The sequence below is a fragment of the Apaloderma vittatum genome, unplaced genomic scaffold, assembly GCF_000703405.1.
Source record: "Apaloderma vittatum isolate BGI_N311 unplaced genomic scaffold, ASM70340v1 scaffold6744, whole genome shotgun sequence".
In the NCBI taxonomy this organism is placed as follows: Eukaryota; Metazoa; Chordata; class Aves; order Trogoniformes; family Trogonidae; genus Apaloderma; species Apaloderma vittatum.
In genome coordinates, this window is record NW_009710861.1 from 1 (window position 1) to 12,375 (window position 12,375).

Here is a 12,375-nt window from a genome sequence, read left to right on the forward strand (position 1 = left end):
ACTTTTTACTGCAGTAGTAATAGCACAGCTTTTAGCACATTTTGTGCATCCCTTCTAAGGAAAGAGGGGGGGAATCGTTATTAAACTACAGACTTGGTCTACCTTTTTCTAAACATGGATTTTAAGGTTTTTATAAAAGGTGATGTTTCTTAGTGGCATAATTTATCATGTGTTGTCAGTCCTATCTGCTATTGTTGCTTTTACTTTTATTTAAATTAACACTGCGTGATAAAACATTTATTTTATGTTCAGGTATTTATTGAAAGCTCAGAGTCTCTAGATCGTCACATGGCATATACAGATTCTCATTTATGGAAGCTTTTGGATCGTCACGCAAATACAATCAGACTATATGTTTCATTACCAGAGCAATCACCTGGATCTCAGTTTAGACGAGCAGTTTTGGGGAAGTCTAGTGGAGATTTAGGCAACTTGGATGAAACCTGTGAAAGAGTAAAAGGACCTGTAGGTAATATGAAATCTGTAGAGGCAATTCTGGAAGAAAGCACTGAAAAGCTTAAAAGCTTGTCTCTGCAGCAGCAGCAGGAGGGCGATAATGGAGACAGCAGCAAAAGCACAGAAGCCAGTGATTTTGAAAACATTGAATCACCTTTAAATGAAGTAGATTCTTCAGCATCAGCAGAAAACAGAGAACTTGAAAACCAAATTCAGATTTCCGATCCAGAAAATCTCCAGTCCGAGGAGCGGTCGGATTCAGATGTAAATAACGACAGGAGCACAAGTTCAGTGGACAGCGATATCCTCAGCTCCAGTCACAGCAGCGATACTTTATGCAACGTGGACAATGCCCCGCTTCCCTTGGCTAATGGACTTGATTCTCATAGTATCACAAGTAGTAGGCGATCAAAAGCAAATCAGGGGAAGAAAGAAACCTGGGACACAGCAGAAGAAGATTCTGGAACAGATAGTGAATATGATGAAAGTGGCAAGAGCAGAGGAGAAGCACAATATATGTACTTTAAGTCAGAGCCCTACACTGCAGATGAAGGTTTGGGAGAAGGGCAAAAATGTATGTATTCTTTTTTTAAATGCCTTAAAATAATCCAACTTTTGTTACTATTTAAGTCATACGCTGTCTAATGGCAGTATTGAAAAACTTGATTATATGTCAAATTAAAGCTACTGAAAGTGCAAAAATAGAATGTGATGTCACATTCAGCAAAAATGCCAGTTTAATTTTGATCTTTTAATAAGCAATTACATATTTGAACTGTGTGGTTTTTTGTTTGTAAGAAAATGAAAAGCTGCCACTATGATACATCTATTTCCTTGTATTTAAAAGGTTTTCTGGAGAGCGAGCTGGGTTGTCATCCAGTGAGAGGAAAATAGTTGCATCTGCCAACGATGATTCACCTGTTCCAGAATGCACTTACTTACTGTGACTCACAGAGCAATGATTGTGCTAATGTTTAGATTAACAAACCTGAAAACTCAGAGTCATTTGTCTTTAAAGAAAATTCAAATATACTTGATTTTGATAATTTCAGTAGACTGTTGCTTTCATTGACTGAGATATAATAGGTACAATGAAGTGTGTGGCTGACATAAAAATGTCCAAACAAGTTCAGTTTAAGACCCTACGTAGTATATTAATTACAATAAAGATAAATTATTTAAACACCCAATACCTGCATATGTTTTATAACTAACAGAAGAATAATTAAAGAAGAGCAGGATATAAGATAAATATTTTGAAAGGCAGAAGTTTTCCTTGAAATTCTGATGAAATAATAAGAGAACTCTGTGGATTTTTTTTGGTAGCTATGAACAAGCATTTTTATTTGTAAAACCACAGGGAATTTTAATTGCAGCTACTAAACTAAAATTAGTCCTTTAGCCTGGAAGGATCTTTCTTTGGGGCTAATCTTGAACTGTTTTAATTTTTCTCTTGGGTTTGTTTGGTTTGGGTTTTTTTGGTAGGTCTAATTGGATGCAGGAATTGCTTGTTTACAGTAATTTTGATGCTTTCATAGTATACTGTATAAATTGTTATCCTCAGGGAAAATCTTTTATGTATTTTTAGTATGTCAACATGAACAGATTTATAATTCAGATAATTTATTTGTTCTGTTAAATGTTCTAAATAGCAATTTTCTTACTCATTTGAGTCATGGCACAATATAATCATACTGTAGTTCATAGTGTGGTTTAGATTGCATGTATTAAGAAACACAATTTCTAAAGAAACTATTTACTTCCCAGAATTTCATATCACTACAGTAGCTTTTCCTTAATTACAGAATTATTTCATGAACAAGTCCCCTAATCTAGAGTTGAACTTGCTTTGTGATATCCTGCGGCCTTCCGGAACACAGAGTTAACCAAACGTTTTAATCCAGGACAAAAAAGCCCCACGTTTGGGTGGTGTGTGCCTGGGCAGCTCCAACTCCGAAGCGTTTCTGTCTTTCCCTCGAGGCAGGGGAGAAATGGAAGGGGTTTATCTGCAAATGGTCCCTCCGATTTTCTCTCTTTGCTGTCTTCCTGGGTGGAGGAGATACTGCTTTGCTCCACTATGTCACTGAATGCAAAACAGGGAGGGCAGTTTGGAACTGCTGCGTCTTTCAGGAGTGTCTGCCCATAAACAGTTAAATTACAGCAAAGCTCTTAACGATTACAGTAACACCCTCAGATTAAATGTAAATGTGGCCTTTAACTGTAATTCTGACTTTTCAGTAGTGTTTTGCTGCAAGTGATCACTGTGAATATATATGGAAATAATGTACCAGAGTGCTTTATTTTTTGGGAGCATGGTGTTTCATGCTATTCTTATCTTTATTTTTGCTTAGTGCTGATGGTGCATGTCGATAAAAGAATTACACTGTCTGCCTTCAAGCAACATTTGGAGCCTTTTGTTGGAGTTCCCTCTTCTCACTTCAAAGTCTTTAGAGTCTATGCCAGCAATCAAGAGTTTGAGAGTGTTCGGCTGAATGAGACACTTTCATCATTTTCTGATGACAATAAGGTTATTAAGTAGTTATTTTGAATCATTAAATTATATTGGTACAATATAGACAAACTTCAGAACATAATTTACAAGTTCTTGTTAACTTGCTAGATGGAATCATTACAATTGGTCATGTTGTGCATTAGAAAATATAATTCCAATTTTGAAATCTGTTCTAACAGATACTCCTTTTGTCTTCTAGATAACTATTAGACTTGGAAGAGCCCTTAAGAAGGGTGAATACAGAGTCAAAGTTTATCAGCTTTTGGTAAATGATCCAGAGGTGAGGCATGGAATATTTTAAGGTTGATTCATAAAAATAGTAGTATGTACTTTGGTAAGGGTTTGTCTCTGAAATCTTGGCAGTGGGGGGAAAGTCCTACTATTTTTTCTTTGCTTTTTCCTGTGAGTTTTCCTACATCTAGAAAGGGAACTGTTTATGCAGTTCCAAGTATACAGTTGGAATGTAATCTACAGTATCTCTCTTCAGTGTGTCTATTTTCTGCAGTTTAAGTGGAGGACAAATGAAAATAATTATTTGTTTTTATAGAATCATAGAATGGCCTAGGTTGGAAGAGGCTTTAGAGATCCAACCTCCCTGCCATTTTGCTTAAATGTAAGAAATTCGTGTAGAGTTCTTTCTGAATAAATAGTTTTTGGCTATGGTTTCAGTTTTTATTAATATTGTACTGGTATAAGTTGTCGCATTCATGCACTACAGACAGTGCTTCTCGAACAATTGCTGGGTAACAGGCTTCTTGGCATGACACAAGCCTGAAACAAAAATGCTGGTCTTGGAATTAAAGCAGATCACTTGCTTGTTACATCTTTAGGACATAAGAAGTATAAAAGGGATTTCACTGTAGATTACAGTCTTCAAAAGTCGACTTTGTATGCACCTTAATTTCTGATTTTCTTTTTTGGACTGTACTGCAGAATACGTATTAATAACGGATAAGCCTAAAAGACTGAAGCTGAGCTGATAGAGCAGGGCATAAGATCCCAGTCATGGGGTTCCGCTCTGTCTGACCTGTGAAAGCCAAGAAAGTGGTATTTTTGTTATCGTATGGTTTATTTAATTTAAGAGGTCCTTTCAAATTATTTAGAATGTTAACATAATGGTCACACTTAGTACCACAGACAATACAGCTTCTGCAGTGACATGTGTTCTGAGTGTTTGAATGACCTGTCAAAGGGCTGCTACTACACGAATCAGTTCATATTAATCAAGTCGTTGCCTACCTTGACTGTTAGAATGCTTTTCATTTTGCTAGGTGGATGGAACCGGTCACAAAACATGAACAGGAAGCAAGTCTACTTCCCTCTGTTCAGAAAGTTTGTCTTTAATCACACTTTATTTATGTTCACAGCCATGCAAGTTTCTTCTAGATGCAGTTTTTGCTAAAGGCATGACTGTCCGACAGTCAAAAGAGGAGCTACTTCCTCAGCTTCGAGAACAATGTGGCTTAGACCTGACAATTGACAGGTAAAGAGGCTGCAGTCCATTGAATTTACCCAGTTAAATATTACTTTAATATGTGTTTTGATGGTGTGTTTTTTCTCTTGTGGAGAGAGGAAGTTAAGAAAGGAGCAAATAAAAGTTACTGTGGTCTTTGAATCAGACTGTGAATGCAAATGTTTATTCAGCAATTCTTGACTTTCATGTTAAGTGACGTGGGGAATAATACTTATATAGAGTTACTTCTGTGCAACGTGCCGACAAGGTTAAATCTGAGAAATTTTATTCTCTCTAAGGATGATTTTCTTCAGAAAGGAAAGCATTAATTGGTTCATATAAAGCCACCTTCTTTCTACGTGCGGGCCCAGTGTAGATCCCTGCAACAAACTGGTTTCTGCATTATCGTAGGGTACATGTACCACAGTGATCCAGTACTGTCTTCCCTTTACTCATCATGAGTTACCTCATCAAGGCTGAACTCACTTTGGGGCCTTGATTCCAGAAAATCTCTACTGTCTATTACAAGTGATGTATTCACTGGAATTAAGGAAACCTGTAGGATGTGGTAAGCAAGCTGGTGGGATCTTAGCATTTGCCTCAAATCAGGCAAACAAAACATTGGAAGACAGGCGTTGGTCCATTCGTATTGAGAAAGGAAATAGAAACTTTGATCTGCGCTAGGTTTTTCTCTTTTCCTCACCATGACTGTGCCAAAGAATTTTTGTCTGTTGTGTTTGGGTTATCTTCTCTAGTCTCCTAAAATTAGGGGGCACATGATAAAATGTATTCCTACTTTTGTGTGTGGAGAAATCATTATAATTGAACTTTTGTACTTGTGTTCAATTTCACTTCAGTTGTTTATACCTTTCTTTACCTCCATATCTGAACCCAAGTTCATGTTTTTATATTGTGACTGGATTGAGGAAGTAGAACTAGAGTATAAATCAAACAGCAGTCCTCTTCTAATCCTTCGCCTCTCCCTTTCTTCCCTCTTTCCCCTTAAAAAAAAAAAAAAGAAAAAGGAGTAATTGTCAGAACTATTTGGGAGTATTCTCTTATCCTAAATGGGTACACATTTCTTGCACTGCACAAGCACTACACAGGCTTGTTCTCCTGTTGTTTATGAATGATTCAGCACCCAGAGCCAGTAGCGATACCTTGCTGTCAGGACTATGCTTCAGAGTGTAAAACATGTTGCTGGTAATCCCAACCAAACCTTGCACAAACGAGTCGTGTTTCAGTTCTGTCAGAAAATACTGTTTTGATTTGTGGCAGTGGTGTTTATGAGCAGAAAAAAACCTCAGTGTTTTCTTTGTGATCTATTTACAGGTTTCGCTTACGAAAGAAAACCTGGAAGAACCCAGGCACTGTGTTTCTGGATTATCATGTCTATGAAGAAGATATCAATATTTCAAGCAATTGGGAGGTCTTCTTAGAAATACTTGATGGTATGATACAGCACCAAGAGAAAGTAAAGATAATGTTAGAGGGTTTTTTTCTCTGTAGAGAACATTGGAAAATGTTCTTTCCCTTTTTTTAAAGACTACTACTGACATTCTAATAGTATTCTATTAGAAAAAAGTAGAAGCAGAAAGAATTAAAAGTAATGAGGGGATTGCAGGTGCGGATTTTCTGTGGTTGCGATATGCTAAAGGTCTAATAACATGACTATTTTGTAGGTTTATGGAAACTTTTGAACATACTGTAGTTACTGTAGACGGTTGTAGGTTTGTGTGTGTTTTCATTGTTGATAAAAATTGTAGGAATGCCTATATGTTGTGGTTTTATCTGTATTGAAATTTTGGACTAGTATTGGTAATGTTTGTAGTTATCTGAAACGTGTGTATGTATATATATACATAATAAGCACACCTCTGTTGGGTTAGTAGTTCTCGGGCAAGAGTGAAAAAACATATGTTCTGAGTTTTTGGACAGACCTTATTTTTCAAAACAACTTGGAAATGAAACATGGAAGGGTTATTTTGGTAAAGGAACTGAAGCACGTGAATAGGTATTGGCTTGCTTTGGAAGATCTCATGCAAATGCAGAATCTGGAGATCAGCCTCTGGTTCCGTGGTTCAGTCCTGTATGCGTGACCAAGCTGGGTATGATGGAAAAATGCACCCGAAAGAGGAATAAATGGCAGGACTTCTAAGAGATACTGCCTGTGAAAAATTCTGTGAAAGGATTCCTTCAGAGAAAAGCTCAACTAAATCCTAGTCCTGTTCCTATATATGTATGTAGTATAGTCTTCCATCTTTGAGTAGGCTTATGCTATGGAACTCCCCTAATCTTAAATGGGAAGTTTTGTGATGTTAACATAAGAAATTTCTCTTTCTCTCCTAGGAGCAGAAAAGATGAAATCCATGTCACAACTTGCTGTTTTATCAAGACGATGGAGGCCATCAGAGATGAAACTAGACTCTTTCCAGGAAGTAGTACTAGAAAGCAGCAGTGTCGAAGAATTAAAAGAAAAGGTGAAATTTGTGATACAAGTTTCTTTTGGTGTCCAAGATCCTTATTTATGTCCTCTGTTGGGAAGCATGTAGATGTCATAGTCTTGTTGCGTGGTGATTGGCTTTTTTTTACTAGGAACTGAGAACCAGTCCCATCCTTATTACCAAAGTTTTATTATGGATTATCAGCTTTACTTCTTAGATTCCTGTAATGATCTGGCATTGAAATATTCAGGTGAATGCACGCATAAAAAAAAAAAGCTTTAGCAGCATATTATTGCCTGTCCCTTTTCCTTGAAAAACGGATGTGAGAGAAAAGCCAAACCGTTGTCACTGTTTTTTCAAGCCGGTATATAGGTGTTCCAAAACACAAACCTTTCAGCTTCTTACTTGAATTTGGGAGCTGTTGCTCAGGGACAGTGTAACTGTTCCAAGTAGATTGAACGATATTTTGGTTGGAAAGAAGCATGGCGCTGGTATGTGGCTTTTCCTTAATGCCAGAACCCTCTGACAGGTAAGCAGACGTGCCATCCTAGAGTAGAAATGTTCTTGTACTGAGTCTGTTTTATTAATCTCATACAACAAAGGGTTGCACTCTTAGAGAAATGGTTATTTGTGGCAATAGATATAGAAGGCAGCCACCTTGGATGTTGAGGCCAGCATAAATCCTAGGATCAGTGGAACCAAAGTCTTAGCTTGCTAAAAACCTCAGCATTTCTAAGTTAGGGGTTAGTTCATGGGCTGGAGTAAGGAACATTGTTCAGCTGCCAGTGAATGCAACAGCCTTGAATAGTGTATGCACACAGATTAGGTTATGGATTGGTTTCTTGTATTTTTCAGGTAGAAATGAAGCTATGACTACATGTTCTTGTTTGCAGTCTTCTATATTTCCTCTTCACTTCTATCTGCATAAAGTTGTCTGTTTTCTTAAGAACTGATGTGCAGGGAGCAATTTTAGGACAAGCCTACGCTCAAGTTAAGGGCGAGGCAGTGGTGACCTCTGCGCACCCTGAGACTGCTACTGTCCTTGCAGCCCGGTGACGCTGTGGTGGGTGCTGGGTCTGCGCAGCGGGGGCAGGGGATGGACGATGTGCTCCCTGTGTGGTGGATGTGCACAGCTGTGGCAAGGGGAAGAGCAGCCAGTGGTGCTTGCTGGGGAGTTGTGGGGCTGTCGCGGTAGGAAATGCAGGTCCGTAGAGATGGGTTTTAGTTGTGCGTATTTTATTTTATGGCTTTGCCTACTCCCTGGGTGACTGGATAATAGCTTTCATTTCATACAGGAAAACTACTGAGCACTTACTGATGGACCTGAAGGTTTAACATGAGGCAGTTGGTCTCTTTGTATCTCGGAATTTGAATGTTATTAATTATTTGTTTCTGTTAACTTATTTCTGTCACCACTTCACTGTTAAGAGAAGTGTGATGAAATCTTATCACAGCAAGTGTCACTTGTGATGCACTAGTTACTTCAGAAATGTACTTAGTCACAGATTTTGTGCTAGTACTTTGGATCATTGGAGGAATTTTGAATATTGACTTCTAGATTTGCCAGGTCTGTTGACTATGTAGACACTGCATTATGTTATTGTGGAATAATATTAAATCCACCATTTTTCTTCACTTTACAGTTAAGCGAAATAAGTGGGATATCCTTAGAAAACATAGAATTTGCAAAAGTAAGTAAGATTTTATCTATTTTCAGCTTTTATCAGAATGTGTGTGTGATTATCAGCTTTATTCACTAAATAACTGCTGCTTTTCAGGGTAGAGGAACATTTCCGTGTGACATCTCCATACTGGAGATTCACCAGGACTTGGACTGGAATCCAAAAGTGTCTACACTGAATGTCTGGCCTCTGTACATTTGTGATGATGGTGCAGTAATATTTTATAGGTATGTATTTTGTTACGGAACAATACACCATGCAAACAGAAATCTGCAGGTAAGATTTGAGGGTGATGTAATCGACTGAAGCATTGTCTGTTGTCCTGAAGGAAAGAGGATTTAAAACATTAAGCTGAAATACTTGTGCTCCTTAGCTTCCTAAAAAACAAAATATTATGTTCATTGTTTAAGAAAACAAGCACTGCACCCTTTTACTCAGTCCTTGCTCCCAAACCATTGAAAATAATGCTGAATGCAAAGCTAGCTTTTATGCTTAAACATGTATCTGAAATTCTTAAAAGAAAACCTTATCCCTTGTGCCATCTGTGAGAGTCTTGCCCTAGGTTGTAGAGCAAGTCTTTTCTCAGTTTATTTCTTGGAGAAAGTAGTATGGCTTCTTTGGAAAAAGGAGTCTAAGTTGCTCAAGTAGAAAACATTACAGAAATCTAATAATGGTCATTGTATTCTTCTGAATTTTAATATCTATTTTCATTCTAGGGATAAAACTGAAGAATTAATGGAATTAACAGATGAGCAGAGAAACGAACTGATGAAAAAGGAAAGCAGCAGACTCCAGAAAACTGGACACCGAGTAACCTACTCTCCTCGTAAAGAAAAAGCACTAAAAATTTATCTGGATGGAGCACCAAATAAAGATTTGACTCAAGACTGATACTTGCTATAGCATTTTCCCTGGGGAATTTTTTTGTTTAAAATAAAAAGGTTCACTACTACTGTGTAGTGCCATTACGGCAGGACACTCTTTAGGTGTAACGCGCTGACACCAGCACTGATTGGGCTGTGTTACCAATCAGAAGCGCAGTGCCCCGCTGGGTCACTGTTTGACTTGGAATCATGTTGTGCACTATAGTCAAATGTACTGTAAAGTTAAAAGGGATGTGCAAATAAAAGATTAGAACTAAAAAGTGGGCGGGGAGGGAAATGAGTGGAAAATTTTGAGGACAGTGTGCACATAGTAGCTAGTGAAACTAGCCTCAAACAGGATACTCATAGCTTAATAATAAAAGCTGTGCAAAGGCCATGAAAGAATCCTTTTCTCTGTTTGTTTCACTGATACACGCATTACCTCATCAGAGAGTCTGAAGTAAATGTTAACACATTGGTTCTAGAAAAGCAGCAGAGAAGAGTCAAAGATGAATTGGGAGTGCTGCAAGTTTTAGAATATTCTTCCATAAAACAGGTAGTCTGAGAGGTGTCTGCAGAAAGCTGCCAGCAGGTGTTGGTTCATTTTGCAGAAGTGCTGTTGTAAGGTAAACTGGTTTTTAATAGGTTACGGAAGCCGATGAGCGGCTCTGTTACATTGCGTTCAATGTGTAAATAAAATTTGCCCTATCCATTTAACAGAACTGCAGCTCAGCTATTTACCATGGTATTTCTTTTCACATATCAGCATTCATTGTGTACATTTGGAAGTATAGTTGCCTATTTAAATTTGTATTCATTTTATGTTTGATGCTGGGTACTTTAGGGTTGTATTTCCCCTTGTTAATGAAGTTTTTGTTTTGTTCAGCTACTTTTTGTACATTTTGTTTTTGAAACTATTAGAAGGTTGCATCTTCTCCACCTACTTGGAAAGTCATTTTCTTTTTTCCAGAGTTGATTCTGTAGCTACATGTAGTCAAATGTTGGGGCAACCTCTAACACCTCGACGTACAAACTTGGTAGTTCAGGTTGTGGTGCAAAGACTGATGCAGTCAACATGATTTCATTGCAAAGCCTAGGAACAGCCATTTTTTGCTTTAGTCCATAAAGATCAATAGAGAACAATTCTCCATAGTTTTTGGAAAACCACCTAATTTATAACAATCAAAAGATTTTGGTAAACTTTTTCATGCCAGATGCTGTTTACAACAATGAACATGCCAATAAAACATTTGTTCATTCTGTTGTGTTATTTTAATCATTAAATGCTGTGGGTTTTATATGGAATTACTTCATGGAAGAACAGACTTTGCCAGGACTCTGTCAGAAGTGTAAGGCTGTGTGTATCCGTGTGTGTTTCTGCACACATCCCCCTCGCCCCTGTGTGTGCACAGGATTGCAGGAAGTGTTTCAGCTGGAGGTTTCATTTTCCAGGATCGAATTCCTCACCAGGGAGACTTGCAAGATCCAGATATGATTGGCAGCTAGGTTATGCTCCAATGCATATTCTTAAGTATTTGTGGACAATTATTGCTCTTACTAAGTACTCTTTTTAATAGGAAAATGGCAGTGATACTTAAATTTCTCTCTTTGTATAGATGGGCTGTCTCTAAAGCACAGGAATTTTATTAGGAAGTGGAAGATAAATTCAGTGAACTCTCAGAGCGTGTGTATATGTGCATGTGTTGGTGTGAAAATTGGTGGTAGAAATGAATCCTTAAATTAAAAGTGAGACCATTGTGATAAGATATCCTTCCTGTGCATATTGATAATGGTTATGAACATTAATTCTGGTACCCAAAGAATTTGTCGAAAAGCTTTCATAGACCAGAAGTGGTAAAAGACTTGCAGGCTGGGAGCTTGCATCTGCTTTTGTTAAGTTACTTGTGGTCTGGTGTTCCAAATTAAACATAAGCTGTAGGGATTGTTTGGGAAGTAGCTCCATGAAAAGTTACTTGGTTGGAGCCTCATATCATCTTTTACCATATGCAATAACAGATGGTGAAATCTATACCCCTAAAAAACGTTAATAGTGCAAGAGCCTTTGTAGCAAACTGTTTGTTGAGACAGCTGGGAGCCGGGACATTTGATGGATCAGATTTTACTCTTAGCTTGCTATTGATTTCTTCAGTTAATGACCTCTTGAGATGGCAATGATAATTACATTTTGTATCATGCACAGATTTATGCCTGTATAGCATATTAAAAGTACAAACCATTTCTCAGTTTTCTCTGAATGTAGTAAGACCAAGTGGCAGAAGCACACGTTTCTAAATGCAAGAAGCTAGTTGGGTTGTCTTACTGCCAAACTGAAGTAGTGAATTTATGTTTGCTGCCTCTCTCTCTCAAAAAGGCTGGGTGATGGTAGAGTACAGTCAACAGATCCTTTAATCATTACCCAAGAAGGTATGTTTGTGGAGTGCAGAGTGCTGGCACATCCATGGCACTGTATTTAACTCTAGCCTTGTAATGGCAGCTGCGTTATTCTCCTACGTATTGATACTTCACGTATTTACCGAATAACAGAGAATCTATATTCTTTGTATTCAGTCCAGTTAGCTATTTTTTCTGCAATTTTGAAAGTGTATTTGCCCTTGAAAGCCCTGAACAGTCAAGTTGAAGGTTCACCTACAGAAACCAATGTGTTAGATGGATGTAAGTATGTTCACACTATTTGTTACTTACACAGAAAATGTAGGGTTGGCTTTTTGTGGTTTTTTGTTTTATATTGTTTTGGTGGTGGTTTTAACATATGCCTATTGTGTAGTGTAGGAGGCTAAGCCATTGTGTATGAAGTGTAGAACTCCAGGGATACTCTAGGTATGGAATACCAGTTCTTAAGTTACGCTGAAGGCTGCTGCAGGACAGATGGCTTCCACTGCACACAGCTGAGGAGAAGCTCTTCTAAGAGGGGGAGCATCCTTTATCTTTTTTTTTTTTTTAATCC

The 12,375-nt window shown here is 37.9% G+C and overlaps 1 protein-coding gene across 1 annotated transcript; it reads left to right on the top strand.

The window, feature by feature from the left end:
• Positions 1-252: 252 nt before the first annotated feature.
• LOC104272424 (ubiquitin carboxyl-terminal hydrolase 47-like) lies at positions 253-10,694 on the top strand (the record flags this gene model as incomplete). The annotated part of the gene is made up of 9 exons (XM_009867412.1): positions 253-1,030; positions 2,808-2,983; positions 3,168-3,248; positions 4,336-4,451; positions 5,754-5,872; positions 6,771-6,901; positions 8,509-8,556; positions 8,644-8,774; positions 9,264-10,694. Coding segments are annotated over 9 exons (1,755 nt in total), but the record flags the coding sequence as incomplete, so codon positions are not given.
• Positions 10,695-12,375: the final 1,681 nt, after the last annotated feature.